At 55.9% G+C, this 27,938-nt stretch overlaps 10 protein-coding genes across 10 annotated transcripts; 6 read left to right on the forward strand and 4 right to left on the reverse strand.

Annotated features, from left to right (window-relative positions):
- Positions 1-360: 360 nt before the first annotated feature.
- B0T15DRAFT_563522 (P-loop containing nucleoside triphosphate hydrolase protein) lies at positions 361-4,687 on the reverse strand (the record flags this gene model as incomplete). Its single annotated transcript, XM_062870622.1, has 6 exons — positions 361-1,131; positions 1,191-1,378; positions 1,447-1,810; positions 1,861-4,153; positions 4,250-4,437; positions 4,550-4,687. 6 exons carry the CDS (start codon positions 4,685-4,687, stop codon positions 361-363), a joined length of 3,942 nt encoding a protein of 1,313 aa, XP_062717631.1.
- A 307-nt stretch (positions 4,688-4,994) lies between these two features.
- On the forward strand, positions 4,995-8,151 carry B0T15DRAFT_442060 (uncharacterized protein; the record flags this gene model as incomplete). Its single annotated transcript, XM_062865933.1, has 9 exons — positions 4,995-5,249; positions 5,352-5,375; positions 5,487-5,605; positions 5,704-6,197; positions 6,313-6,602; positions 6,727-7,164; positions 7,256-7,506; positions 7,593-7,900; positions 7,982-8,151. The coding sequence occupies exons 1-9, from the start codon at positions 5,163-5,165 to the stop codon at positions 8,149-8,151; spliced, it is 2,181 nt and encodes a 726-aa protein (XP_062717632.1). The 5' UTR covers positions 4,995-5,162.
- Positions 8,152-9,212: 1,061 nt separating this feature from the next.
- On the forward strand, positions 9,213-9,674 carry B0T15DRAFT_404847 (uncharacterized protein; the record flags this gene model as incomplete). Its single annotated transcript, XM_062865269.1, has 1 exon — positions 9,213-9,674. The coding sequence occupies one exon, from the start codon at positions 9,213-9,215 to the stop codon at positions 9,672-9,674; it is 462 nt and encodes a 153-aa protein (XP_062717633.1).
- A 292-nt stretch (positions 9,675-9,966) lies between these two features.
- B0T15DRAFT_325375 (uncharacterized protein) lies at positions 9,967-11,295 on the reverse strand. Its single transcript, XM_062864101.1, has one exon. The coding sequence runs from the start codon at positions 11,256-11,258 to the stop codon at positions 10,461-10,463; it is 798 nt and encodes a 265-aa protein (XP_062717634.1). The 5' UTR covers positions 11,259-11,295; the 3' UTR covers positions 9,967-10,460.
- Positions 11,296-13,484: 2,189 nt separating this feature from the next.
- Positions 13,485-15,638, reverse strand: B0T15DRAFT_325389 (uncharacterized protein). The gene has a single exon (XM_062864103.1). It carries the CDS (start codon positions 15,399-15,401, stop codon positions 13,512-13,514), a length of 1,890 nt encoding a protein of 629 aa, XP_062717635.1. The 5' UTR covers positions 15,402-15,638; the 3' UTR covers positions 13,485-13,511.
- A 666-nt stretch (positions 15,639-16,304) lies between these two features.
- Positions 16,305-18,454, forward strand: B0T15DRAFT_544846 (uncharacterized protein). Its single transcript, XM_062870107.1, has one exon. It carries the CDS (start codon positions 16,662-16,664, stop codon positions 17,961-17,963), a length of 1,302 nt encoding a protein of 433 aa, XP_062717636.1. The 5' UTR covers positions 16,305-16,661; the 3' UTR covers positions 17,964-18,454.
- An 879-nt stretch (positions 18,455-19,333) lies between these two features.
- On the reverse strand, positions 19,334-21,473 carry B0T15DRAFT_325399 (SNF2 family N-terminal domain-containing protein). The gene is made up of 7 exons (XM_062864104.1): positions 21,078-21,473; positions 20,931-21,026; positions 20,636-20,850; positions 20,528-20,561; positions 20,292-20,470; positions 19,423-20,217; positions 19,334-19,357 (listed from the first exon to the last, which is right to left on the reverse strand). The coding sequence occupies exons 1-6, from the start codon at positions 21,251-21,253 to the stop codon at positions 19,604-19,606; spliced, it is 1,314 nt and encodes a 437-aa protein (XP_062717637.1). The 5' UTR covers positions 21,254-21,473; the 3' UTR covers positions 19,334-19,357; positions 19,423-19,603.
- A 935-nt stretch (positions 21,474-22,408) lies between these two features.
- Positions 22,409-23,421, forward strand: B0T15DRAFT_325410 (uncharacterized protein). Its single transcript, XM_062864105.1, has 3 exons — positions 22,409-22,929; positions 23,000-23,191; positions 23,269-23,421. Exons 1-3 carry the CDS (start codon positions 22,640-22,642, stop codon positions 23,306-23,308), a joined length of 522 nt encoding a protein of 173 aa, XP_062717638.1. The 5' UTR covers positions 22,409-22,639; the 3' UTR covers positions 23,309-23,421.
- Positions 23,422-23,733: 312 nt separating this feature from the next.
- B0T15DRAFT_325431 (uncharacterized protein) lies at positions 23,734-24,675 on the forward strand. The gene is made up of 2 exons (XM_062864106.1): positions 23,734-24,425; positions 24,479-24,675. The coding sequence occupies exons 1-2, from the start codon at positions 23,906-23,908 to the stop codon at positions 24,592-24,594; spliced, it is 636 nt and encodes a 211-aa protein (XP_062717639.1). The 5' UTR covers positions 23,734-23,905; the 3' UTR covers positions 24,595-24,675.
- Positions 24,676-25,355, forward strand: B0T15DRAFT_325472 (uncharacterized protein). The gene is made up of 3 exons (XM_062864108.1): positions 24,676-24,943; positions 25,004-25,197; positions 25,267-25,355. Exons 1-3 carry the CDS (start codon positions 24,756-24,758, stop codon positions 25,281-25,283), a joined length of 399 nt encoding a protein of 132 aa, XP_062717640.1. The 5' UTR covers positions 24,676-24,755; the 3' UTR covers positions 25,284-25,355.
- Positions 25,356-27,938: the final 2,583 nt, after the last annotated feature.

The raw sequence follows: 27,938 nt of genomic DNA on the forward strand, positions 1-27,938 counted from the left end.
CCATCATCCCGGATGCCGATCGCCAGGCGTTGCATTGGGAACTGCGTCATTGGACCCTCCCATCGAGCAGGGCTATGCTTGCAGGGTCCGGGAAATCATTGTCCAGATCTGCAAAGACAACAACACACTGCGGAACCAAGGGTGCTGGGATGATAATGTGGTATCGATAGTACCTGGCACCGACAATAGGGGTTAGGTCGAATGTGATGAAAAGAAACTTTGCCCGGAAAGGCCATCTCGTGATTAACAACTTATAGAGTACCTACTTTAGTCTATCTAACATTCTAAGTCCAGATCTACGATTATCAACATCAACCCCCCCCATCCCACTCCCACTCTAGTATACATACCTTAGTCTAATCAATCCAAATTCTGCGCCTCACACATCTTCCTATACATCCCCCCCAAGGCAACCAACTCCTCATGCGTCCCCCTCTCCACAATCCTCCCGCCATGAAACACACAAATGAGATCGGCATCCTTGACCGTCGACAGACGGTGCGCCACCGCAACCGTGATACGGTCGTTCCCGGCTTTCGCCGCGTCGGCCAGCGCAGCCTGCACGATCTTCTCGCTCTCCGTGTCCAGCGCGCTGGTGGCCTCGTCGAGCAGCAGGATCTGCGGGGCGCGGATGAGGGCGCGGGCGATGGCGATGCGCTGCCGCTGCCCGCCTGACAATTGGGTTCCGTTGGGGCCGGCGGGCGTGTGTAGGCCTTCGGGTAAGGAGGAGACAAAGTCCCAGGCGTTGGCGGCGCGGAGGGCGGATTCGATTTGGGAGTCGCTGACGGTCGCGGACGGAGTGTTGTTATTATAGCTTGTTGGGTCGGTGGTGGTGTCATTATCTTCGGAAGGGTTGTTGTTGTTGTTGTTGTTGTTGTTGTTGTTGTTGTTGTTGGGATCGTCGATGCCAAGGGCGATGTTCTCGCGGATGGAGCCCTGGAAGAGCGTGGGTTCCTGCTGCACGAGCGCGACGATGCGGCGGTAGAGCCGCGGGTTCAGGCTACTGAGCACGTCGTCGGCGATGCGGATGTTGCCCGTGGACGGGTCGTAGAAGCGCTCGAGCATGGCGACCACGGTCGACTTGCCGCACCCGGATGCGCCGACGACGGCGACGAACTGGCCCTTCTTGATCTGCTGAGGTGTCAGTGAAGGCCCTCCACGGTTCCAGATTAGATCACACGGAGTCATACCTCTAGGTCCACGCCCCGAAGCACGACGGCATCGGGCCGCAGGGGGTATGAGAAGCGGACTTTGTCTAGCGCGATCGGTCCTCCCGACCTTGGGCCCTTATCCCGGTTCTCGCTCGTCTCTCGCACGATCGGCTGCAGCTCGGACAGCCAGAAGATGTAGTTGGCGCCGTTCTTGCCCTTCGTAATGCCTTTACGACCTCGGTTAGCGATTTATTTCCGTCGTCAGAAGTGAAGCTTAGGGTAGGGGATCACGGACTGGTCGAGAACCCAAACATTTGGGCGGTGGCCTGACCCGCGAAGAAGACACCCAGGAACGCCACAAAGAAGCTGTACATGGAAGCTTCGGCAAAGGCCAGCAGACGACAGCCATACCAGAACCCCAGTGCCATGAACCAATACTCGATCGACTGGGTCAGCGCAAAACAAACCATGACGCCCGCCAAGGGCCTGACCACCCCCTTGACAGCGTGGTCCAGCTCGGCCGTGTAGCGATCCAGCACGCGCTCCTCGATGGCCAACGACGAGACCGTCCGGATGGCAGTCACCGCCTCGGAGGCAATGGACGCGCTGGTCGAGTTCTTCTTGCTGACATTGTGATCGAGCCGCATGTCGAGCCGGATCTTGAGCCAGCCAGCCCCAGGAGAGGGGGAAGCCCGCCAAAGACAACAACCAGCCCCAGCTTCCAGCTGTGTGCAATAGCGAGTATGCCGCACGCGACGACATTCAGCACGGCAATCAGAATCAGCCCAACATTGAACCCCATCAGCTCAAACACCGCCTGCGGATTCGAGTCCACGCGGCCGGCCAGCGCACCGGTACTATTATCGGGGCGATCAAAGAACTGCAGGTCCTGGCGCAGCATATCATGGAAGGTCTGGCGGCGCAGGCGATGCGACAGCGTCTGGGCGACGACATTGACCGACCAGCCGAGCACAAAGTACAGCACCAGACAACCGGCGGCCATGACGATGAACATCTTGGCGAAGAAGTCGCCGCGCTCGGTCATGGCGGCGCCCCTGAGCGTGAACACGTCCATCATGCGGGCCAGCAGGATCGCCTGGCCCGGGAACACGGCGGTCGCGCCCACGCACGAGCCCACCACGGCGGCATACCACCACCGCAGCTCCGGCGTCCACCGGAGCAAGCGGCCGATGACTGCCAGGAGGCCGAGTGGTTTGTGGGTGTCGTAGTTGTCGCGGTCGCGCTGGGCCTCAAGGCGGACCCTGTCCTCGGTCGGGTAGCGCGTCATGGTCTTGGTTAGCTCGACGGGATGGGTGGCATCACCGTTACCGTCACCGTCACCATGGTCATCCCCCCCCTCCTGCTCGGAGGAGGAAGAAGAATCCGACCCCCCGGAACCGCCACCGGCTCTGGCCGCAACAGCCAAGTCCTGAATCCGAACGAGGCGCGCGTAGGTGCCGTTCTGGGCAATGAGCCCCTCATGCGTGCCCTGCTCGACGATGCGACCTTTGGACATAACCACAATGTTGTCCGCCTTGCGGATGGTGGCCAGCTTGTGGGCGATGGTAATAGTCGTGCGGCCCTTCGATGCGCGGTCCAGCGCCTGCTGCACGACCCCTTCGGCGTGCGGGTCCAGCGCGCTGGTGGCCTCGTCCAGCAGCAGCACTTTCGGGTGCGAGACAATGCTCCGCGCAATGGCGATGCGCTGCTTCTGCCCGCCCGAGAGCAGGCTGCCCCGCTGGCCGATGTCCGTGTCGTACCCTTCCGGCAGCTCGCTGATGAAGTCGTGCGCGAAGGCTGTCTTGGCTGCTTCCTGGACCTGCGCCATCTGCTCTTCACGGGACGCGGTCTCCCAGGGGGTGCCCACGAGACCCGAGGCGATGTTGTCGAACACGGACCCCTGGAATAACACGGGCTCCTGCTGGACCAGCCGCACATTCTTCCGCAGCCAGTTCAGGTTGAGCGTGTCGATGGGCCGGCCATCCAGCTTGATCGTGCCCGCCGAGGGGGTGTACCACCGCTCGATCAGCCCGACGATGGTGCTCTTGCCGGACCCGCTCTGGCCTACCAAGGCCGTCACCTTGCCCGCTGGCACCGTCAACGAGAAGTTGTCCAGCACCGTCGTCCCCGGACGAGTAGGGTAGGCGAAGGTGACGTTCTCTAGCTCGACCAGCCCGGTGGTCTCCGACGGCTGCGCGCCAGTCTTGTCGAACGGATCGATGGCCGAGGGCCGGTCGATGAGCTTGAACAGCTGGGCGGCAGCCGTGGCGGCGCGGGTGAACTCGACCGAGTAGGGGGCCAGCATGGTGATCTGGAGGGTGCCGACGACGACCGACAGCAGCACGGTGAAGATGGTTCCCGGGTTGTCGATCTCGCCGCGCGCCAGCATGTGCACGCCCTGCCAGAAGGCGAGCCCGAAGCCCAGGTACATGATGGTGTACTCGGCCGAGAACAGCGCGCCGAACAGCGGCGAGATCTTGTCGCCCCAGCGGTGCGCCTCTTGCAGGTAGCCGTCGAACTTGGCCACGAGGCGCGCGCGCATCTCAAACGCGTGCACCGTCCGCGCGCTGGCCAGCACGCCCTCGGCAAACGAGTTGGCCTGCGCCAGCACCTCGAGGATGCGCGTCTCGTAGCCGGCCTCGACCGTGGCCACGATGCCCATGACCACGATGGTGGCCGGCGCGATGCACAGCGTGATGAGCGTGAGCTTCCAGTGCGCCGCGAAGGCCACCACGAACGCCGTGACGAACGCGGCCAGCCCCTGCACCGTCAGCCCCAGCTTCTCCGAGATGCCGCCCTGGATCAGGCGGCCGTTGGACGTGCCCTGCGTCGCGATCGACCCGCCCGTGCCCAGGTCGTAGTAGGCCACCTCCTGGCCCAGCGCCGATCGCAGGTAGGCATGCCGGATGTTGCGCACGATGCGGTACCCCGCGTACGTGAGGAGCCCGTTGTACGTGTACGACAGCACGAAGCGCGCGATGCCCAGGTACACGAAGTAGAGCCTTAATAATAATAACAAAAAAGCAAACCGTGTCAGCTAAGGTACCTGAATTTTGCAATGCAATGTTTTCACTCAGGCAAAAGACAATAATACATACGCTAGCTTCGCAACATCGTCCAGGAAGGTGTCCGGCAGCGAGTTGGCCGAGGAGAAGTCGGTGATGACCGTCACGAACTCGCCCCAGATGAGGTTCTGCAGTGCGATGCCGGCACCAGACGCAATGGCCGCGACCACGCCGATGCCCTGGATGGTGTATTCGAAGGCGCCCGCATAGCGGAAGATGCGCTAAATAATAACAGCCACACGTTAGAGACCCACCATGTGTTACTTAAAAAGAAAAAAAAGAAAAAGAAGTCAAATGTAAAATAAACTCCACGTGGTACAATAGTGTGCGTACCCAATACGCGCTCCACGCGTCGTCTCCTTGCTTCTTTTCCTCGCTCTCCTGAGGCGCGGGTGGGACATCGGGCTGCGTGGAAGGCGCTTTCTCCGTGCCACTACTGGGCGCTCTTTCCTTTTCGATGCTGGCTGCCATGTTGGAGATGCGCACAGCAGCAACTGTGACTTGTCATTCGAAAACACTGCGGCAAGGAGAGCATGGAGCATCTTTAATTGCACAGAAACGGGATCATTTCAGAACGTTTATGAAGAAATCGACGCGCTCAGCGCCAAGTACACTGCCATGACGCTCGCTTAAGCTGTGAAATGCGAGCGCTGGGGGGGAATCGGTGTCGGAGATGACCCGGCATGCGGTTCGAAAGCAGCCCTACGGATTCTGGAATTCTGGGCGCCGTGGCCGATGACGAACACGGCGTGCACCTGTGGGGCCCTCGTAAGCGCGCCGAGACGGCTTGCGGAATGCGCGGGACGCGCGGGGTCCGTTTCCACCTTTTGAGCTTCCGAAACCTCACGCGATGTGGACGGCAGAAGTCCTTCGGGAACCGCGCTTCACGCCGACTAACGTTAACCACTAACCTGCCAAGAGTTGCTTCTGCCCGCTGCAATCAATCATGGAGGATGGGACAGACGAAGGCGAATCGCACTCGCCGTCGTCGACGGCTCCCTGCCCGCCCGGCCAAACCCCTGTGCCGAGAGCTGTAGGTGACAGGTCTATCTCTAACTCCTAAGTTATACCTTCCAAACCGACAACCACCCGGGAAGGATCCGACGCTGACAATGTCTCGGACTCTTTATTCTAGTGTGACGCCTGCCGGGCACGCAAAGTGAGTCCGCATCTATCCACTGCAGAACTTGAAGAGTACTACCACTACTACTAGTAGTAGCACTAGTGGTAGCAGCAATGATATGGAGCTGATAGTAACGAACCGGAGCAGATCCGCTGCAACCGCGAGTCGCCTTGTGCCCACTGTGTCCATGCCAAGATAGAATGCACTCATGCCGGGGCTAACAGGCCCCGGGAGAAGCGAAGCCGTATCCTGTTAACCCACCAGTAGTAGGTTTCTGTCGAGACACTGCCAGCCCCTAGCCTCCACGTGCCATCTCTCTATCATTCTCATGTCCGTTTTGTTGACTGCTTGCTCCGTGGCCCAGCGAACAGAAGATCGACCACATCGACCGCCGGCTCGAAGGCGTTGTCCGTCTGCTGGAAGAGCTCAAGGCACGGTTGCCGCCTCCCACCGCATCCGCATCACCAGCGCCAACAGCAACAGCACCAGCACCGGCAACTGCAACCGTAATTGTCTCGGCCAGTCCAGCCAGCGCTACCAGCCATGCCGAGACCCCGGGATCGGGATCGGGATCGGACACTATAACCACGGGGACGGTGGTCGAGGGCGAGTCGTCGTTGACGGCGCACTCGGTCTTCGCCAACGACTTCCTCCAAAAGGCCGTCAGCAACAAGGACTCGCACCCCGAGATGCGCGAGCGCATTGACGCCCTCCGCCAGATGATCGAGGCCATGAAGAAGCAGCCGGCCGCCCGCGAGATGAGCTATCCCCACGCCAGACCCGTCCGGCCCGCTGCTCTGGATGGCTGCGAGCTGCCCCCGATCCAGAAGACGCTCGAGGTGCTCAAGCTGGCGAAGAGTAGGTGCTTTTTTCCTTTTATTTTCTTTACTTATTCTTTTCTTTTTCCCTTTTCCCGTAGGTGTCTTCGCTTCCGGATCCTGTCTGATTCTAATCCGCTTGCACCTTTCTGCAGCGCACAAGCAGCTCGGTGCGTTATGGGTGCTGGATCTGTTCAACGCCGAGAACCTGCCCCAGATCTGTCTCTCGGCTTACATGGCCGACGACCACAACACAGCCCACTTCATCACCGCCGCCGTGTCCTTGTATTACCTGTTTTGGATCTACGGGGAGCTGTTCAAGGATAAGCAGGAAGAGTATCTCGCCCTCTCGCGAGTCTGCCGCGTCAATGTCGAGACCGCCCTGTCCAACCTGCCACTGCACCTACCGGCAAACGATGACATGGTTGTCGCCCTCTCGCTCGGGGTAAGCAGCGAAGCCCCATCCCAAATGAACTCGAGGGGGGTGGTTGGGGGGGGGGGGGGGGGGGGGGGGGGGGGAGGGGGGTGTGCTTTGTGCTTTGACTGACACAGCATTTATTACGCGCCAGACCTTCTACGCCATCGAGCTCGCCAAGCCATCCCTGGCCTGGATCCTGTCGGCCAAAGCGTCCGAGCTATGCCAGTTCCTGGGCTACCACCGGATCGGGACCTACAAGAACATGTCTGCGGGCGACGCCAAGCATAAGCAGTTCCTCTTCTGGGTGGTGTACTTGCTCGACAAGAGCCTCACCCTGCGCCTGGGCCGGTCGTCGACCATCCAGGAGTGCGACATCACCGTGCCGCTCCCGTCAACCGACGACCCGGACCAGACGCCCATCGCCATCTTCTTCTCCCTCTGGGTTCTGAGCTCCCGCCTGCAGGGCCAGATTTACGAGCTGCTCTACTGCCCGGCCGCCATTGCGCAGCCGGAGTCTGTCCGGAAGTCGCGCGTGCAGCTGTTGGAGCAGCAGCTGGCTGAGCTTGGTGCGCTGACGGACAAAGAAACGGTGGGAGACATAGCCTTACCTACTACCTATCCAACCACCTGCGCTCTGGAATGTGAAAAAGGTTGACTGATGGTACCTACGTATGTTATAGGCAAAGTGGGATGCCAAGGTGCGACAAGAAGCCGGCTCCGACATGGCCGACTTCTTCATCCTCTCCGACATCGTCCTCCGTATGTCGACCACCACGCTGGTCCGCCGCGCCGTGCCCAACCCGCCCGGCTCCCCGACGACCTTCACCGCCGACTGCATCCAGGCCGCCCGCGAGACGCTGGCCAAGCACCAGGAGTGCATGGCTGTGGTCGAGCGGAGCCTAGTCGGGCTGTTCTCGACCTACATGAGCTGGTACGCTTACTTTTTTACTTACACATACACCCACCACTTAAACATCGAATCGAGTCACTTACTCAGCCCCCGATGCGTGGATTTAGGACGATCCTCTACGCCCCCTTCGTCCCCTTCATCGTCCTCTTCTGCCAAGTGATCGAAACCAAAGACCGCACCGACCTCGACCGGCTGCACGCCTTTGTCAGCTCGCTGCAGCTCGAAAAGGTCGACAGCAGCGGCGGCGTGTCCGACGCCATCGACAAGCTGCGCCGCCTGTTCCAGGTGCTCTACAGCGTGGCCACTCAATACGTCGATCAGTCGCACACCGAGGCCCACCAGCCCAGCATGGAGGTCGATACCTGTCTTGCCGCCCTGGGCTTCCCTTCCTCTCAGGGGAGTATTATTGGTTTTGGTGGGGAGCAACAGCAGCAGCATCAGTTCCAGCAGCAACAGCACCAGGAGTTTGGGTTGTATCTCCCCGGCGGCATGGGAGGTGATTTTACTAGTGGTACTAGTAGTGCTGCGTTCCAGCGAGGCGTCAACCCGATGATTTGGATGGGTAACGGCGCGCAGCTCGAGGACTGGTTCTATAGTAACCAGCAGATGATGGCCTTTCTGGAGGACGGGTTTCCTGGTGAGGCGGGATGGGGCGGAGGCGGGTAGGAATGCTCTTCACTCTCCCCAAGTCCCTACACGGATTGTTCGGAACATCGGAGCTCGTATTCTTGCCTTGTTATCGCTCGCTGGATTACTACTTGCGGGTCCGAAACCGAGATTCTAAAAGAACCAGTGTACTGCTTGAAGTGGGGACATAGAGCCAGTCTGTTTTGGAACATGACCCTATGAGGTCATGCGTGCCGTTGATGGAGCCGACGTAGCAACAATACACTACGCCGACTTTAACGGAGCGGACCGATGATATGGCGAGCCAACCTCTCGATTTAGTTCAAGTTGATGTTATCTACTAGTATGAAGGTACTGTCACCTATCAATGGACCATACAGCCTTCATCTCGGGCTATCATCATATGTATGTACTCCTAGTAGTACTGTACGATTTGGGTTGAGGTTGGGAAGTAAACAGACAGAACCCCACAAATTACTCGGCTATACGTAGTGCAAACACCCTGTCGGCTGTCGTCTTGATCGGAGCCACCAGACCAACCGTTGTTGAGGACATTTGCCGGGTGGCGTTGGTGCTAGGGAACGGACCGCAGGAATCTTGGATCTCGCCTGGGGTAACGCATAGCAATGGCATGTTTATTTTTGGACAAGGCAGCCTCAACCCCAGCTTTCTGGGTCAGTGCAACACCGTACTCGTCGATCCGAGACCTCGGCCCCACGTTATGCCGATCATCCCCCTGCACCGCCGGTTCAATACGAGTTTCGACTTGCAGAATGAGACAACTCAGGCGAATCCGCGCTCAACAATACGAAGTAACGTGGCATCGCCAGCGAAACCCGGCCCACAGAATGAATCCAGTTCCTTCCAACATCATGGCATTGCCGAGCGGTCTCGGCTGGCTGGTTGGATGACGTTCGAGACATGATGTTCTGCGGAGAGATGCGGACTACTTAATGGCCGGACAACGCCCTCGGAATCATCGAACATTAGCCCATCCCTCCAGCGCAGTACAATACAAGTCACTCACTCTACCTGCCTCATCAACCAGCACCAACACCACTCGCACACGAGTCAGAAAACAACAAAACAACACCGCCAACATGCACTTCAGCAACCTCCTCGTCGGCCTCGCCGCCACCGCCAGCACGGCCTTCGCCGCCCCGTCGTCCAACATCAACGCCCGCGCCGACGCCGTCTCCGCCATGGCCGCGGTGCCGCAATGGACCATCAAGTCGTTCACACGGACGTGCGACGCGGCCGACACCAAGTGCACGGTCTCGTTCGGCATCGACACAGGCAGCGGCGCGGCGGCCACCCAGTGCCAGTACGACGCGACGGGCGCGCCCGCCAGCCGCACCGCCACCAACGGCGTCACCTGCGGGCCCTACACCCTCAGCTCCAGCTGGAGCGGCCAGTTCGGCGAGGGCAACGGCTTCACGACCTGGTCTGTCGTCGACTGGTCCAAGCGCCTCATCGTCTGGCCTGCCTACACGGACAAGGAGCTTGTTAACGGCAAGGCCGTCACGCCGGACAAGAGCTACGCGCCGCAGACTCTGGCTTGATTTTCTTCTGAGTGAGGTGGTGATGCTATGATTGGGGGATGAGGTTGGAACCGGTTGGACTTTGGGATGAGGAATGAAGGAAGTGTTGGGCATGTATTGTACATACCGGAGCGAAGGTCATCGCGAAGGGTGATTGGTTTATTATAATGATAATCTTGAGTGCTCAGCACTTCGATTAGAAGTCATGCTATCACTCTTGAGTTTTCGTGTTGCAACTGCTGGAATCCGGTCTTGGTAGGTCAACCAGTAACTCCTGCCTTATTTTTCCGTATCCTAGCTTACCGTCTTCCCCTTCATTAGTCTTTCTTAATTTCTCCTTTTCTCTTCCGAGATCGGGATGTTGAACAGACCTTTTCCCACCGGAACCCCTATTCCGTCGCCCCGGGTTTTGTCAAGTTTGATGTCTGGCAACATGCGGCCATGATGCTTTACACTTGACCTGGAGGCGCCTACAAGGTCGCGAGCTCCGGCGATGTGGTCATCAACCGTAAACGGCAATGGTGGTAAGCTAGGTATTGATAATGTGATGCCTGGTGTGGGAGTGAAAGGCAGCCGAGCCGCGTAGACCCAAGGAGGATGGGATGCTTACTACTAGTACTCACACCTTATTACTAGTAACTAGTGCGCAGATTACTGTGCATTACGGTAACATGGAGACGGCAGACTGAATTCTACTACCTGCTGTGAACTGTTCATGAACCAAACAGAGCCTACTATAATTCAAATCACGTCAGCTTCCAACCTGTTATCCACACCCCCCTTCCTCCTCCCCTCTCCAACCGACCCTCACACAGTAACAGTATGGACATACTTCACCTTCCCAGCCTCCACGCGAATCTCATGGCTATCCGGCAGACTTCCCAGCGCATCAAAGCTGCACAACACATCCACACTACCCACGACCTCGTCAATCACGTACCGCCGTTGCCCGTTATTCCGCTGGCTGCCCCCGCGCGGCAGCTGCGCGCCGCAGGGGCGCGTGTACTGGCTGCCCTCGACCCGCTCGCAGTCGGTGCCCCAGGGGATGGCGTCCGCCGCGGTCCGGTCCGTCCACATGTCGAGGTAGGCGTCGCCCACTTTGCGCAGCAGGTCCCGGCTGGGCTGCTGTGCCGTCGGGAGGTCGGTCCACGTCTCGTTGCGGATGTAGCTTAGTGTCTTGGCCGCGTTGAAGAAGAGGGAGCCTGTCGTCGCTGCGATGGTGTCGACCAGCGCGATCGTGCTCGTGTTTCCGTCGTCCGGGTGGCGGATTTGCGTGGCGAGCACGTAGGGCTTCGGGCCGGATGCCGAGATGATCAGCGTGTAGCTTGCGCAGGCCACCGTGTCGGCCGTGGAGCGGGAGAGGTCCACCTTTAGGGGCTGGGAGAAGACGGCGGTGTTGGTGATGGAGGCGGCTTTGTTGTTCTCGCGGTAGGTGAAGTTGGTGGAGAGAGGGAGGGAGGAGATGGAGCCTGTTGACACCGCTGTGACGAACTTGGAGGCAGTGGCCAGCAGTTCGGAGCGGTTACATACTGCGAGAGACGACTTGGTCAGGAGCAAGAAAAGCGGGAGATAGGTCGCCACTGTAGCGGAAATGGAGGAAAACATTGTGCGGAACGCGGGATGCTAAACCACTGAGCTGATGGGTTGCCAGAGTGTCGAGGACCAAATGCTCCAGGTGAGTCCGCGGACATGCAAAGGTGGGCGATGTGCGCATTGTATACCACCATGATGATGATTGTGCCGAGAGCCTATGTTGCCGTGTGTATTTGCCGCCATTCTTCCAAAGTGCTGCTCGGAGGGGCTTCTGGCGACCTATAGATGCATCCTGTCTATTCTTCCGTTTCTGGCTCATCCGGTTCCCTGATGCGTACCTCGCAGCCATCGACCCCGACTTCCGCTAACATCCGCAATGAACGAGCGCTACGGCCCAGTCTTGCGGTGCATTTGCACCACCTCGATCTTGAGACCGCAAACGCTGCTACGAAGGCGTCCCAACCAGCACCGTACTGCCCGGCTGACACGGAAGGACGATGAGATTCAATCAGGAGGTTCCCGTAAGTGTCGCCGTGTTCTTCAATTCCGTAGAAGTAGCGCAGTTGATTATTTTTGTCTACCAATCGTCTTTCAGGGGCGCTCCCAAGCTTCTCATCCGGCCCTCTTCCAGTGCTTCTTGCAAGCCTTTATGGAAAGCTACGACCCAGGCCAGCAGCTCACAACGGCCGAGGAATGCGTCCCTCCCATCCAAGAGGATATAAGACGGATTTTCAAGGGTGGCAAGGATTTGCTGGAGAGGTTTGAAAACTAAGGATCTTGTTGTCATACTGTAACGACCGGGACCTCCGCGGCTTCTCTCCACCGGCGGTAAAGCAACTTCCCCTTCCTTGACAGGCTCGACACAATGTGGCTTAGCCTAGCACGCATGAACATGTAGAACGCGGCGGGCTATGTACGGATTATGTCTACCGACCCCACCGCGATGCCTGACATCAACATCCGGCGGTACGAGTCCTCCTGCCGGGGGAGGCGACGCCGTCTTGGGCGCCATGGTGGACGTCGTGGCCTGGGAGCGCCGCGTGCTCATGTCGCTGGAGGGGCCCTTCGGCCCCGTGACGCCGGCCATGGCACCGTGCCATACAGGGATCACCGCCGATGGTTACTGCAGGGACCTCGAGAAGGATAGGAGGTTTGTCTACGAGCAGAGCTTTGGTCACCACCCCGTTGGTACGTGCAAGATGGGTAAGCGGGGGATAGGATGGCTGCTGTGGATAGCAGGTTTAGAGTGTTTGGCGTCAGGGGGCTGCGTGTCCAGTGTCTCCCCGGTTACCCCTGGGCGATACCTGTCCTCCCGACCATTATGGTGGGCCAGAAGGGCAGCAAGGCCATTCTTGCAGATGCTTGATTATGTACTACTACCTTATTTCCCTTGCCCAGATATGTAGCGGATGGTTACCGAGTGTCCGGTAGTGGCACGCTGATCTGCTAGGTGCCAAGGCAGTTAGGCTTGCGTGCCTTGGTTACGCACTCATTTACAACGTCGAACGAATGAACCTGGAGAGGGATTTTGAACAACCCGGACCCGAACCAGCAAACAAGCCTCCGATCAGGCTCCAAGTCTATAGCTATCGCGGCCCATTCACTCTTTCCATCGGCCCAGAAGATAGTCGCGGTGAGGCTTCTCAGCTCTTAACCATCTGGTTTTGTTATCTTGGTTCGTTTCTTTACGCCTCTCAACCTGGAGTTCTTCGACGTCGCGAGTTGAAGACTTCAAGATCTTTTATTGACTAATACAACAACAGAGAGAGAAGAGGCCGAATCTCTCCTGGCTTTGCCCTGGAGACCGCAGAGTGTATCCGAGTCGACGTCATCCGAGCAGTCAATTCAGTGAGCGAAAGGGATGCTCGAGAACTGCGAAGCACATCACGAAAAATGCAAGGCTAGGCCCATGACGACGTCCCCTTGGCTGCCTACCAGGCTCATCTTCCTCGGCAAGCCGGGCCATATGCCGAGGCTAATCTAGACATCGGAGATGCTGCTTAAGCCCTGTTGCGCACCGCCCAGATATGCTACTCTCCGCCACCGCTGGGGAGAGGTATTCCATAAAGGACAGTTCCTCTCTGGATCTCGATTAATGGGGCGACTTAAAATCTCGGATGACGGGTCTATCAGGAGGTTGTTCCATTGGCTCGATCGTTGCTCGATCACCTCCCAAGTTATTGTGGTAGTAGAGGGCGATCGGATCACAGGTTTATCTGGTAGGCACGTATTGAAAAGCTCCCCCTATTCGGCAGGTATTCCAGAAATCTAGGGCGTGTGAACCCAGCGTCTCTAAAGTGCTTGTCTAACGTACGCTGTCAATCCTCAGTAGTAGGGTTCATACCAGTCGCTGAGCCTTGGCTCCTCCCTTCCGTTTGCATAGAGGCGTTCGTACCGGTGGCCCATCACGTACTGCTCGGCACGTTTCTTGAGCGCCAGCCTCTCGGGCTCCAAAGGGTCACCCTCGGTGAAGCGGCGGTACCTCAGTTCCTCAGTGAACGCCCAAGGGTAGGGGAAGTGGGCGTAGAACCGGGCAAGTCCATCATCGGCCAGCCGCTTCAGCGGTCGCATGAGATCCATATAAGCCGTCATCATCATGTCTCCTTCTTCAACCGTGATGGTACGGCGGTAGTCCCGTTGACCGATGAGGACCACGTCTGACACCAATAATCGTATGGTGAGCCCCGATAGATTGATTTTATTTCGGAGCCAGTCGATCGTTTTCCACCAGTCTTGCATCGCAGGATGTTGCGTCGCCGGCCAACTGGGAGGGGGATATGGAGGAAAGGCCAGCTCCAGGAAGCGAAGGTGGGCGAGGGAAAGCGTAGGGACGATATCTCGCAAGAATTCGGAGGCCGCAAGCCTCTCGTAAGGGTAGGGGTGGCTAGGGACTGGTTCATCGTCCACTCGGCGTTGCTCAGGTACCGGCACTTCGCCGGGCGGGCGTGCCTTGAAGTCGTGGACGGTAAAGCGGTTGCTCGAGAAGAAGACGAACTGCGCGTCCTCGTAGAGGGTGCGGCACACGAGGAACAGGGCGGTGGGTGGAGCCCAGCACTTGCAATCAAGCGAGAAGGCGGCGTGGCGACGACGGCAAAAGCAGCCGTTACCTGTGGGAATGTCCTCCCAGCATCGAGAAAACTGGCTCGCATGGAGTTCGTCCGGTTCGTGTTCGGTCCAGGGGGCCGGGTCGGGCGGACATTTGAAGAAGTATTTAACGTACGCGCGCTCATGCCTGCTCCATGCCACTTGCCTTCTCGGGGTGACCAGATCGGTATACTCAAGGATCTGGATGCGGAGCTCGCGCGGAAGGCTTGCCAGCGTAGTGGTTGCACTCGACGGAGGCTTTGGAGATGGCGTGGGGATCCTACACGCATATATGACAGTATCCTGGGCGAGCTGCTGGAGCCGACGATCCGGGGTCTTGGCCAGTCGGATAGAGCATTCCTTCAACGGCGGAAGGAGACGGATAGGTGCCACGACGGAGTTTGCTACGTCTATTGCCCGTGGGTGTTCTGGATCGATATCGCAAACCAAGCAGAGGGCGAGGCGCTTGGGAGCAACATGGCACAAGCGAGCGGCTGCGGAGCGCCACTCCCTCAGGAGAGCGTGGGCCGCCGCCAGCCTATCGTCATCATCGCCCGCGCAGGCTGGGCTCAGGAGGGGAGGCGGGTGTAGGCCTCCGTGGCTCTGCTTACAGTGGCGCAAGCCGGCGTGTTCCTGGTCCTCGAGACCCTCGAGGCAGCAAGTCTTGAGCCAGTCCAGTTCCGCCCATGCGTGGCAGGAGGCTTCGTGGAGGACGATCTTGAGATTCGAGAGGAACAGGAGCGTCGGTGCGGACAGAGCATGCAGCGTGTGCAGCGGACGGAGCGAGGTCGGCTGACGGGGTTGTGCCGGTGGGGCGGAGTAGTAGAGGATGAACTGGTTGGCCGAGTATAGTAGAGCAGTCGCCTCGGCGTGGATGGTCCGGCACGAAAGGAGAAGGCCGTGGAAGGAGTTCGGGTCAGTCATGAAGCTCCAGCTCAACTCATGCGCTGATAGGCCGTGGGGCAGTTTGAACTGCCCGGCGTGCAGGTTGAATCGGAAGGGGCGACCGTCCCACCTCGCCAACCCAAGATAGAAGTAGATGCGCCGTCGAATTTGCGGGGTCAGGCGTAACAGAGGCGGTAACGGCGATGGCATCGCCAATGTCTGGCCGCCATCGGACACACGTGCCATTGTTGATTTGTCGGTCCGCTTGCAACCTCTCTTGGAGATTATTTTTGGCAATGAGTCTGTTGGTCGGTTCGTGTGACTTTCGACTGCAGTTGGGGGGCACGTTGCAGGAGATTCGAGTTTCGGTTATTTAGGGACTTGAAATTCAAATGCAGGAGAGCTGGTGCCAGGTGCCCACAGGGCACAGGCCGACCTTTTCAGAAGCGGCGCAACGCCAAACCCGGCGATATGCACATGCACACATAGGTGACAGGGCCGCCTGAGGGCCGTGACGGCCGTCCGGTTATGCCTTACGCTACAGTCCGCAACTCAACACTGCTGGTGCGTTGGGCGATCACGAAGTGATGAAGCATCGGATTCCTATACTACACCATAGTATGGCCAACTTAGGGCTAACTCAGATTTCAACCATACGAAGTGCAAGTAATGCAGAACATGATCGTGCTCTAGGCTGCGCGAACCACCATGAGTGCCTAGAGTCTGGATATCTCAAGCCCGCTTCTGTGACCATCGAGGGTGCATCCGAAGCCATGGAGACGAGTCAAGATAGCCCGGCGCGGCCCGCGTTGGCCGGGTCACAGTCACGGCGAAGGCCTTGGCTCGGGGAGGTGTCATGCACCCTTCAGACAACACCCCCCAGCCCCACCCCCTCGGTCCTTCCGCCGGGCAGTACCTAAAAGACGTAAGTACCTACGTAAGTACCCAGGTATATCGAGGTACGACCCAGTATAGCTGAAACTCCGTTTAGTCCCTTGTTGTTGGCCGCCATGTGTCTACTGCTCACTCTTTCCGTCGTCTCTGTCGCAGCCTCGGCCATGAAGCCTTTTCTGGGGACCCTTGAGCATCCCTAAGGCTCACCTGCCTAAGCAAAGCGCACCGTGAGCCCTACACAGGCCACTTTATGCACCAGCACCCACTGCGACGCAAGCCCTGCTGCGTCTTCTTGGTAACCGAATGGTCGGAGGCTCGCTTGGTCGTGATTTGTTGTTTGTCCAGTTTGTCCACCAGGTCCAGGGCACCTGGCCCGTAGGGCGATTACTGCCACTAGTTGTACCTATACCTCTCGTTTAAAGCAAGATACCTGTGGCCCCAAGCGAAGACAGGCTGGACCACAAGATTGACTGTTCCAGCCTGTTTGAAACCACCTGCCTCGACTAGCTCCCTAGAGACCTCTGTCCGGTCGACGATGGGGCAGAAGGAGAAAAGAGAAGTGCACGCATCTTACAGACAGATATAAGGCTGGGATGGAACCCGTTCTCCACGATGGGTTCCTTAACCACCCCAAATCGTCACTCACCTATATCACCTACTTACCCCTTTCTCGCTGGCCGAGGATCATCAGGCATATACCTAGGTAACTATCAATTCGACCATAGCACGGAATCCTTCCACAAGCCACCACCTCACTGTTCCTACCTCATACCGCATTGTTACCGCTCATCTTGTCTCGTCTTCTCAAAGCTCTCTCGAACCAACATGGCAGGCCGAGAGCAGTCCTCCGCGTCTATCCAGCCGCAATGGGAAGACATAGGGGGCGGCATCCATGTAACCGACGAAGGAACAAGCTCCACCTTCATAAGAGTGATACCAGAATGGCACAGGCAGCCGAGTTTGGGGGATCTGTTGGAATATGGAAAGGCTTTCTTTGATTATGTCGATACCCATCCACGTTACCGTGGCGTGTTTTCGACTCAGCCGAGGGATGGTCGACCCGGAAGTCGCCTGGTTGCGACGCTCTCTTTCGCATATGAGGACCTTACGGGCCGCACGAAGTTCCAGGTCTTCCAGAGCACTATTCCTAGGGGCGTCTGGAGAGCCTACATGCTGGAGAATGGGGAACGCCAGGCCCCCCTATGGTGGCAAGAGGCGATCGTTAAGCCGCCCGATTTGGGATCACGCAGGGTGGCTCTTCATGCCGAGGACAGTGCCATATTCCTTTGCAACAACAAATTCCCGGACTTTAATTCGTTTGACATCTGGCCTTATATGGTCGTTTACGGAACCGCTGCGGGCAGCGCCCTTGGGGAGGTCCCCCTTTGCACCACCAGAAGCTCAAAGAACTCTCATTGCCAGGAGGTTGCACGCAGAATGGGGATCCTGTTCACGCCCAATCGACCTTTAGTCCGGAACATGGACGTGGCAGAGAACCTATCAGGGTCCGGGGGCCTATCCTACAACCACTACACTACCGAGGACGAACTTCGCGACAGAAGGGGTCCCGGTGGGGACTACACTGCTAGTAACAATAACTTTACCCAGACAGGCCCGTCAGGCTTTCCCCGCCAGGTCCAGGGTGACAGTCGCACAGCCGGACACGGCGATCTCTCCGGCCTCACCAAGGACATGTCAAAGCTTCGCGTGAGCGGCAGCAGCCATCGCAAATCGCAGAGCCGATCTTCCGCGCAGTCAACGCGGGCTCTACCCGGATCCCAAGCTCGGCCGCCTACGACATCATCGCAAGCTCGGCCATCCACCAAGACATCCGCCCCACGGACGTCTGCCGAGCGCCTGCCTCCCACCAGCCACAGTTCCGATAAACATGGCCGATTGATGGGGACGAGATGAGGTTGCCCAAAGGACAGTGGGGAAGGAATAGAGAGAGGGGGAGAGAAGGGATGCTGGACATCCTCTGGGTAGTGGTAGAGAAGAGTGGATGGGGCGTCTCCCTGGCCGAGACGTAGATAATCGTAGATGACATGAAAGATTTTTGGATATGCAGTCGAGACGGGGAGGAAGTAGAATTCGGACGTCGGCTGGCCGAGACGCGGATAATCGGCAGATGGGATGAACGATTCTTGGATATGAAGTCAAGACGGCAGGATATATAATTTGGACGTCCGCTGGCCGTGACGTGATGAGTATCAGTATAGACATTGGTTAGGTGGGTCTCAAAAGAGCTAGCTGGGGGTTCGAGGCAGTCATTATGCAGGTAGTATTTCGCTGGCCTAAGTACAGTACTTTGTATAGACTACTAGGAGTAGTTGATATATGCTCACCCTGTCACCTCCGGAGTTCTCTATCAAGACATCGGCTTCTCTCCTAGGTCTTCTACCGAGTACATATCGCATGGATGCCTTGGGGTCCTGTGATGGAAGAGGGAAGGAAGTGCGGAGCGGACCTGTGAGATCGAGACCAGGCTAAGCGTTGTAACGTTGTTGGTTGTTCTATCTGTTGGTGCAGACCGTGGCACTGGTGGCAGCCAGCTATTAGAAGCCGGGGCATGGAAACAACGACGGACAACGGTGGACTTGAGCACATGTATGACGTACTGTACGTTCTTGGAAAACGTCAAGGACTGTTCCCGAATGCCCCCGCATTCTACTGAAATAATCCGATATCTAGCACAAACCGAAGGTCTGCCCAGCCAATCGGCTTGAATTGCTTGACACGTAATGTTACTCGGCACTCAGGCTGTCACTCACGTCAAGGCTCCCAGACGCTCGGTCCTCCGACGCACCGCCCAAAGTGAACTTTGCCAAGTTCCGCTTCCTCTTCTGAAGATGGAGGATGTTCTACGTCTCTAGTATTAGCAACCAAGGAGGGATATTCACGTCTCAGCCTGACTGACCTCCTCACCGAGTTCTTGACCACATATTTGATGACCGTCACGGTCCTGGTCTGGCCCATGCGCACTGCTCTGGCGATAGCCTGCTCTTCGACCGAGGGATTCTGCTGCGGCTCGACGATGTGCACATAGTTTGCCGCTGTGAGGGTAATGCTGTCCAAGCATTAGGCCGTCTCTCTTCTCTCGCCATGTAGCGAACTGTGGCACTCATCCAACAGCTCCGGTCTGCACCGTCATGAGAAGAACGGGCACTTCTGGGGACTGGAAGTCGTCGAGAACTCGGAGCCTTTCGGCGTTGTCGACACCGCCGTCAATCCTCAAGTTCTTGATACCGCACGTTTCCATTTGCTGAGCCAATAGATCAAGTGTTGACGTCCAGTATGAGAAAACGAGACTTCGGTTTTAGTGATTAGCTGATGTACTAGTATCCATGCAACGTTCGGTGGGGGTTAGACTCACCTCTTCGAACCGTGGCCAAGCTGACTCAGTTTGCGTATCACTGCCTGCACCTTTGTTGAAACACCTCCTATCAATTCCCTGGCGCCAGCTCGATTCGCGTTCAGGTTGTGTGTGGTTGTCGCATACTCGAACAAAGGCGATCTTCTCGGTGCTGTCGGAGTCTGCACACAGTTCGTAGGGGCTAGCTGCCTACCGCACTCGGAGCAAAGTTTACCATGAACGACAAGCTCCAAGTTGTCCTCATCGCACCATTGCAGAAGTCGCAGCCTTCGTCTCGCTCTAAAGTTGATTCGACTCCAGTACTAGAGACCCGTGTTGACGTGATGGTGAAGGCGCCGTGGTTGCACAGTCTTCGAAGTTTCACAGTGACTGCAAAGAGGACGCCATACTTTTTGACATTGGCCCGAGAGCTGACAACCTCGTCAATGACGCGGGCACATTGGGTCATGATGTCGCTATACAGCTGTTGCTCTTCCTGCTGTAGTGTCACCTCGATCTGTTCGAGCCTGGTCTTGGGGAGTTTCAGGAGTCTTTCGTCCCGTCGAAGGCAAATCGTGCGCAGTAACGCTCTCAGTCTAAGGGCTCCGCTCCCTGAATCTTCTCGTAGGGGTTGAAGGATGTACTGATTGAAAACAACAGGGGACGAAAATGGCCCGAAGTGAAGGAATCGAAGTAAGGAGACGAGGTCGCCCAACTTGTTCGCGATTGGAGTTCCTGTGAGGCACCAGCGGCGCACCGACTTGAGACTAGTCGCGGCCTTGTACTGTGTCGAGTTTTCGTTTCGGATCCAATGTGCTAGATTGAGGTCAGCCTCCGTAGAGGCGATTCCTGGTGATTCGGCAGGCTAACAATTAGGGACTCTAACTTGCCTTCGTCCAGCACGACCCTGTACCAGTTTACCTGGTGTAACACACCGCATTTCTTGTACGAAGCTGATAGTGTCCCATATGTGGTAAAGACAATGTCATGATCAATCAACTGGCTAGGTGATGTCGGGCGGGCCTTGCCATGAAATCTGACTGTCTTGAGTGTGTTGGGCTCGACGTGCCTGAAAGCCACTGAGTGAGCAATTGCCAGTGTTCGTTACTATCGGAACTCTGCTTACTTGTCGATTTCCGTCTCCCAAACCTTCAGAACCTCTACTCATGTTACCTTTCTATTAATACAATTCCTACTGGTGGAATATACACAATGGTCATTGCAGGGCACTCACGCATAGACGTCACAACGACTAACGTTGCTCCGGTATTGAAGCAGGATCCGTCGACATCAGTAGCCAGGTAGGCTGCACCGTCAGGGTAGGAAGGCCTTTGGCGAGAAATGTGCAGCGACGAAAGGATGGCAGATATCATGGATAGAGTTTTGCCGAGTCCCATCACGTCGGCCAGTATACCTCCGGTCAAGTACGAGGGGACGTCAGCGTGGGATCTGAGTTGCATCAGATCTTAGCACACAGTAGTCCAACGGCTGTGCTATGTTAGTGAAACGGAAGGGTACGAAGTACGTACGATGTACCTGTCACGAGCCGAAAGTTTTGGTGCATCTCCTGACACCGCTCGTGGGTCTCCCTCCCTCGGATGAACCTCAGTGCAGTCCGCTGGTGACTAGGAAGGCATGTCAGACCTTACATCAGTGTTATGTGAGAAACGGCATACTCGGTCAAGGAAGTACGCAGAGCAACCTCCGAAATGCCCACTTCGAAGTCAATGTCATCCGAAACGTTGCCGCCATCGAGGGACCCAAGAATGTCATCGACCTCGTCGGAAATAGTCTTGGCGTTGAGATCCTTCTCAGTCAAGCTGACCAAGTGTGTAAGGTTTACGTATCTCATCTCCGATCCTGAACATCTGGGGGTTGAAGTATTCTTTGCCTGGCTCCAGGAAGAATGGATGCTGAAGGAAGGCGGAAGCCGCAGAGAGCATACGGCCAACGTGATCTGCACTTAATAGCGGTCCGTACACATTGATTGAGAGGCACACTCTCCGTTACTTGTGAGCCTTGACAACGAGGGTGCAATGAAATGGTGGCGTCGATGATGCCGACCATCATGACATCGGTCAAGCCCTCCAGGCCCCGCAGAGCTCGACAGGTGGCCAGGTCGAGATGAGCAACAACCTTCTGAGAGCGAGTTGACAATGTATAATACCTGCTGCACTTGACAACACTGAGCAGGCTATGCCTTAACTTGCTCGACGCCAGCTGATTTGCCTCGCTGGCGGATTTGAAGCGGGCTCTGGCGTCGCACAGCTTCATTGAACGTTAGTGTAAACGAACTCCCGTCAAGGTCAACCTCTATCTTACCGCTCCATAGCATATCCCGGAATTGATGTTATTAGTGCCATCGTTCCCCCAATCGTTAGCACAACCGGTAGTTGGAGTGGCTGGGACCCATTCCATTGGCGTCGACCGGTCGGTTGCGTCGGACGAGGGCGACAGCGACAGCGATGGTGAAGCCAGCGACGACGGCGACGGTGACGGCGACGGTGATGGACGCTGCCGCTTTGGGAAATCTCTCTGCGTTGTCACATTATCGCCATACCGTTTTGGCGGTCGCAAGGTCTCTAAGAACCTGGAAGCCGTTGGTACCGCTTGCTGATCTTCGCAATACTCGCGCTCCATCGTGAGTGGAAGTAGTTGAGCATTACTGTCATCCGGATGAGTATGTCTTCCAGATGGCTGTTTGTGACCGAAGCCAAAGTTGTTTTTTGCGCACCCAACCCGACGCAAGTTGGGCGGTATGTCCCGGGCAGCCAAAAGCTCGGTGGAAAAATGCGGGAACTTTGCCTTCATGCCACTTTGTGTGACGGGCAAAGTGGCTGATTCCAGCCAGCAAGTCTGCGGCGAATTCTTGGTACATTAGCTCCGTCACACAACAGATCCCCAGTCCAATGATCGCTGCAGTGCCCAACCGAGAGGTCGCCTAAGACAGATTGCTTTCCTTGGATGCCCGACTGAATGCCTAAGGTAAGTTCCCGTGAAGGGGTAGGTAAGGCACCTGCGGTAGGCACCTGGAAGCATGATGCACAGACCCTACCATCCTCATAAATGAGGGGTTCCAACCAGAGCCACCATACCTTCCTCCGGTGGACATCTAGATCGTTCCTTCCATCGGAACTTTAACTCTCTCATCACGCAACGCCCTTGTTCGGCGGCCAACTTCGCTCCTTCCAAGGCCAGTCGGTGTTTCCGTCTACTAGTACCTGTATCCAAGAAGGAAATGGCTTCGCCCGTTTCACTCGATGACGTCTTCCACGAAGCGGTTGTCAGCTTCGAAGAGAGCCTGACCGAGAGGCAGCGACTCGACTTTCGTAGATGCTCCCGACGAGAGGTTGAAGATACAATCAGGTCCATCGACACTGACCTAGCTTTGAAGCAAAAACAGCGCAATATGCGAAGAATTTCAAAGTTCCTTGAGGGGATGGATCAGCTCGGGAAGGTTGTTGAAGTATTCGTCAATAGCGATTCCATAGCGCGTTTGTTTGGGGACCAATCAAGTTTGCCTTGCTCGTAAGCCGTTTCAACACATCATCTTCAATCTCGCCAGCACCCTGGCTGACGCTCAATAACCCCGTTCAAGGTCGCAGGAACTTGGGTTGAGACATCGGACTGCCTTCTCGATACCTACGTCGAGATCGGCGACGTTCTTCCGGGTCTGTCACAATACAAGAGCCTGCTCGGCAGGCACCCGTACATCGCCTCCACCTGCAGCATTATTACTGCGATATACTGGAGTTTCACCGGAAAGCTCATTTCATCTTCTCAAGACCAAGTACGGCTGTGCCCCTCTGACGCTACCATAGCCGCAAAGTTAACCTCACATCTCTAACGCTGTATTATGCTGTCCAGGTTGGAAACCCGTTTTTCACTCGGCATAGAGAACATTTAAGACACAGTTTGGGCCTATTCTGACCAAGCTCAAGCGACATCGAGATCTCTTGTTAGACGAAACGATCACTGCTGCTATAAGTGAGGTCAGAGACTGTCGCCAATCTGTGGAGGGAAAGCTCGATAACCTTTCTCGCCAACTCTAACAGGTCCACCTTGATAACGCCGAGGCAGATGCCCAACAGTACCATGAAAACCTCCTCTGCAAACGTCAGACTGTCCTTTCCATGCTCCACCCGCCGGATTATCTTCATGATATGGAGAGAGCATGGATGGAACGGGGGGATTTGACCTCCGGTAATTGGCTCTTAACCGATTCTATCTTCCGGCAATGGGTGGATACGACCACAACTGGGTCTCGTACACTTTACCTGGCTGGGATTCCCGGGACAGGTAGGTTTCCCCGCTCTCCCGGCATGCCGTAGCGCTGTCGTTCTCTCTACTAACTCGAGCGTCCCTTGGTAAAACCGTTCTGAGTTCCCGAATAGTTCAACCCCTCCAACAACTTCGCGATAATAGATGTGCAACCGATCGCGGCTTATCAGTGCTGTATTTCTTCTTCAGATATTCCCAGCCAGACAAGCGAACCTTCATCGCTATGCTACTTTCCCTGCTTTCGCAATCGGTGTCCCAGGACGAAGTTTTTCTTGATTCTGTCTACCAACGTTGCATACGGACAGACCAGGAAAAGATCCAGTCCTTGTCTCTTTTGCGCGAACTCGCAGAGCTGGTCCTGGCGGCCCATACCACATACTTTATCTTCGTGGATGGGCTCGACGAATGTCTCGGAGTCCCAGGCGAGGATTTTGAGAAAGCACAGCGCGAGGTCATTGACTGGCTCGAGTCTCTGGGTAGAGCTTCAGGCGTCAGCCACGGGCACGAGGCCAGCGTCGGAGATAACGAGCATTGCATCTGGCTCCTCGCGAGTGCCCAAAGAAGTTCACTGTTGGAAGAACGGTTGAGCCAGTGGGAGACCATACAGCTCGACTCCGTTGATTCCCACTTGAACGACATCAAGGTATATGTCGAGTCCGAAAGCACTCAGATACAGCGAAAGTTTCACATCAGCATTGATGCTAGACTGGACCTTACCACCAGAGTGCTCTCGACAGCGAAAGGTGGTTTCCAAGCCTGACTTCCCCATGCCGATCAATATGCTAACAGTGACCAGGCATGTTTCTTTACGCAAAGGTTGAGCTTGGTAATCTCCTCAATCAATATACAGTGGCCTTTTTTAAGAGAGAACTCGTGGAAGAGAACTTCCCAAAGGGAATGGATCAAGCATAAGGTTCTAGCAGCCCGTAATCATGACGAGGGCGAAAGTCGTTAACATGGGTTCTCCCTGATATGAGCGGGTCGTCGTCCACGTCCTAGAAGGACCAGTTGCAGGACGTTCCGGGTGGGCACGAAGGATCCTAGGCCTCGTCATCCGTGCTGAGCGGCCATTGATGTGGAAGGAGATCCAAAGTCACCTCTGCATCGATGTCCAATCTGAAACAGCTGACCCCGACTTCCGGCTCTTGGACCCATGCAAGATGTACTGTGGCTCATTAGTTAAGGTCCAGCGGAATAATGGGCTAGTATGTCTGTCTGGCTCGGATGACGTTGTTGAACTTGTTCACGAAACTGCTCGGAGGTAAGACGTTTCCCATTCAAGTGCAATGTTGAAGGTCGTTTGATGACTATCCATTGGCAGATATTTGCTTGAAACTGGCAGATTCTACGGAGCCGGTCTTCATACGGAGATAGCCCTCTTCTATCACAGCAGCGCTCCCAAGAAGACAAGACTTGGCAAGACAAGCCAAACCGAGGCCCGGCTAGACAAGACAAGACGACGGCCTAATTTGGCAACGGATATGCCCTGTCTTACAAGATTTCCCAAGAGCTTAGGTACGTACCTTTGGGAACCGGGGTTCCCGTTCTATTACTCGGGTCGTTCGAGGTAACGCTGCTAAAAAGGTCGATTTTTTGGTTAGGGTATGCCAAGGTTAGAGCTACATATAGGGCCGGAACGGAAAAACTAGACCCAGGCAGATTTGCAAGATAGTCAAACCGAGCCGAGGCGAGGCAAGATGAGTTTACAGTTAGCGGGAGGTTAAAAACTTTGTACGGGGAGCGGTCAGCTAAACCTCGGGGGGGTAGAACCCCGGTCAACCTCTGAGGGGGTTAGTTTTGGCCAGAACGGACCTTCAAGCTCGGTATACCGCCCTAACACCTGCCAACTCAATATATAGATTATATATATACCATATATACTAATATTGATAGAAAGCTAAACACTGCGAAAATCTCTAACGTATCTTATAAGCGAGTGACCCATATAAGCGAATGACCCACTCCCCTGCCAAACTTTAACAACTATCCTCGATTATACCACAATAATACTAGGAACTAACTATAAATTACATCGGAAACAGCTGAATCAGATGCTTCTACAACCTCCTGGCAAGTGCGGGCATTATGGCCAGGCTTGCCGCACACACCACAGCACCGAACCTTCGTACGACCCCCCCCTGTACCACCACCGTCCGGCTGCGTTTCTTATACCACCTCTCCAACCACGGCCTTCTGGCCCAGTTGATCCTTTGCATCATGTACTGCAAGCGATCCTCCAAGCTGCACGCGTGTTCTTTTTGCTCTCCGGCGCTTGCTTAGTGCCTTGTTGGCCTTGCGGAGCGAAGCGTTCTCTGCACGAAGGAGAGTCATATGGTGTATTACCGCCGTTGTACTCTTAGCAAGCTGGTCTACAGCAGCCAACATCGAGGTTAGGGAGCTATTTTGATAGTTGGCAATGCGAGTCTTGATAAGTGTAGACTGCGCATTGGCTTCCCGGGAGTTATATAGTGTCTGGAAGACCCAAGACTGTACAGTGCTAGGCCGTGAGGTTGGGGGTGTTGGTATACGAAGCTTGATATCCAGCTTAGAAAGTACCCTCTCTGGATCGTACGGCATAAGGCCAGCACCTATAAAGCCACCCTATATATTCTTCTCCGTTATAGAGGCGAAAAAGGCCTTGCGGAAGGCATAGAGGAACTCGAGCTTGCTTATGTGGTTGATATGCATACGTATCAAGTCCTCGACCTGGCGACCATACGCCTGCTTCAGCGGCCCAAAGCAGCCAACATCGAGTGGCTGGAGGAGGTGGGAGGAATGCGGAGGCATATAGAGTATGATAATGTAATGCTCCTGGCAGTAGAGCTCGAATTCGGTCGAGTGGTGGCTCTCGTGGCCGTCGATGATCAATAACCGATATTTGCCCTTTGTACGGGGTGCTATATGGAAGTCAAAGTGCTTGATCCAATCGAGGCCTACGGCATTGGTGGTCCAGCCGTTCTCGGTGGTCGCGATACGCCAGTCGGCCGGGAGGTTGCACTCTTGATACCAGTTGGCGAGGTGGTATTGCGCGGCCAAGATGATAAAGGGTGGGATAGCCCAGCCGAGGGTATTGACTCCCTGGATTACCGTAGCCCACTCGCGGTTACCAGGCTGGGCCAGCTTTGCCTTGCTACGGCCATCAGAGGTTGTAACTACTATGCCTGGGAAGATGATACCCATCATGAACCCAGTCTCGTCGAAGTTATAGATATCGTCATCTACAATGCTGTACTTGGCCTTGACATTCTGTCGGAGCGCGAACCACTCGCCAATAACCTCTGGGTCCTTGCACTTGGCCCTCTGGTAGTCATATCGACGTGACCGACGCGTACGGAGAGCGGGCTGGCGTTTAACGAAGTTGTAAGCCCAGAGCTTGCCGACAGGGGGCGCATTGCGTATATATAGCAGTTGGTTGGCCATATCTTCCACACCATGTAGCCTTGGTAGAAAAGCTCGCTCAGATAGCTCAGTTATATACTGGACTATAGCCTTCTCTTCTAGATCGGTAAGCTTCCGTGAGTTGGCTGGAAGATCGCGTCGTATAGGCCGGCCGGTACGTCGGTAGCCGAGGGTTGAAACTGGCACGTTATAGAGCTTGGCCGCGGCTCGGAGGCTTAGTTTCGTATCATTTTCAAGAGCTTTGAGGGCCAAGGTTACCCTAGCTTCCTTTGAAGTAGAAGACATCTTTAGTTGTAGGAAAAACGCGTTGTTGGAGGTGGATGAAGAAGGACGTGTCGTGTCAAGAACTTAGTGTCCCGCTCGCTTATATGTCCCGCTCGCTTATAAGATACGTTATACCAAGTGATGATTCATTATGCATGTTCTATTACATCATACATGCAAGCTCAGACCTACTCGCATCCTGTATTTAAAGCCTACCTTGCAGTCTCGAGGATTTCTTTCCTCCTGCAAGTTCAATATTCTTGCAATGCAGTCAGTTTACCACTAGAGGCTTGACCCCGGCCTTGAACGACGGCTCTCGTGACAGCGTATAAGTATTGATATTACTTCTGATTGAAGTTTGATAACAACTTCTAGCTAGACCAGCCTACTGTCACGAGGGCCGTCGTTTAAGGCCAGGGTTAAGCCTCTAGTGGTAATCAGGCGCTTGCCCAATGCAGTATATTCTGACCAGCTAGTCAAACGGTTGAGGAGCTTGCGGTAGGTGTGCTTGAGGGGAGAGAACACTGATAAATCCAACGGCTGGAGAACGTGGGAGGTATGGGCTGGTAAAAAGAGTAGTTTGATATTGTTGT

This window comes from Chaetomium strumarium, assembly GCF_033439665.1.
Source record: "Chaetomium strumarium strain CBS 333.67 chromosome Unknown B0T15scaffold_8, whole genome shotgun sequence".
Classification (NCBI taxonomy): domain Eukaryota; kingdom Fungi; phylum Ascomycota; class Sordariomycetes; order Sordariales; family Chaetomiaceae; genus Chaetomium; species Chaetomium strumarium.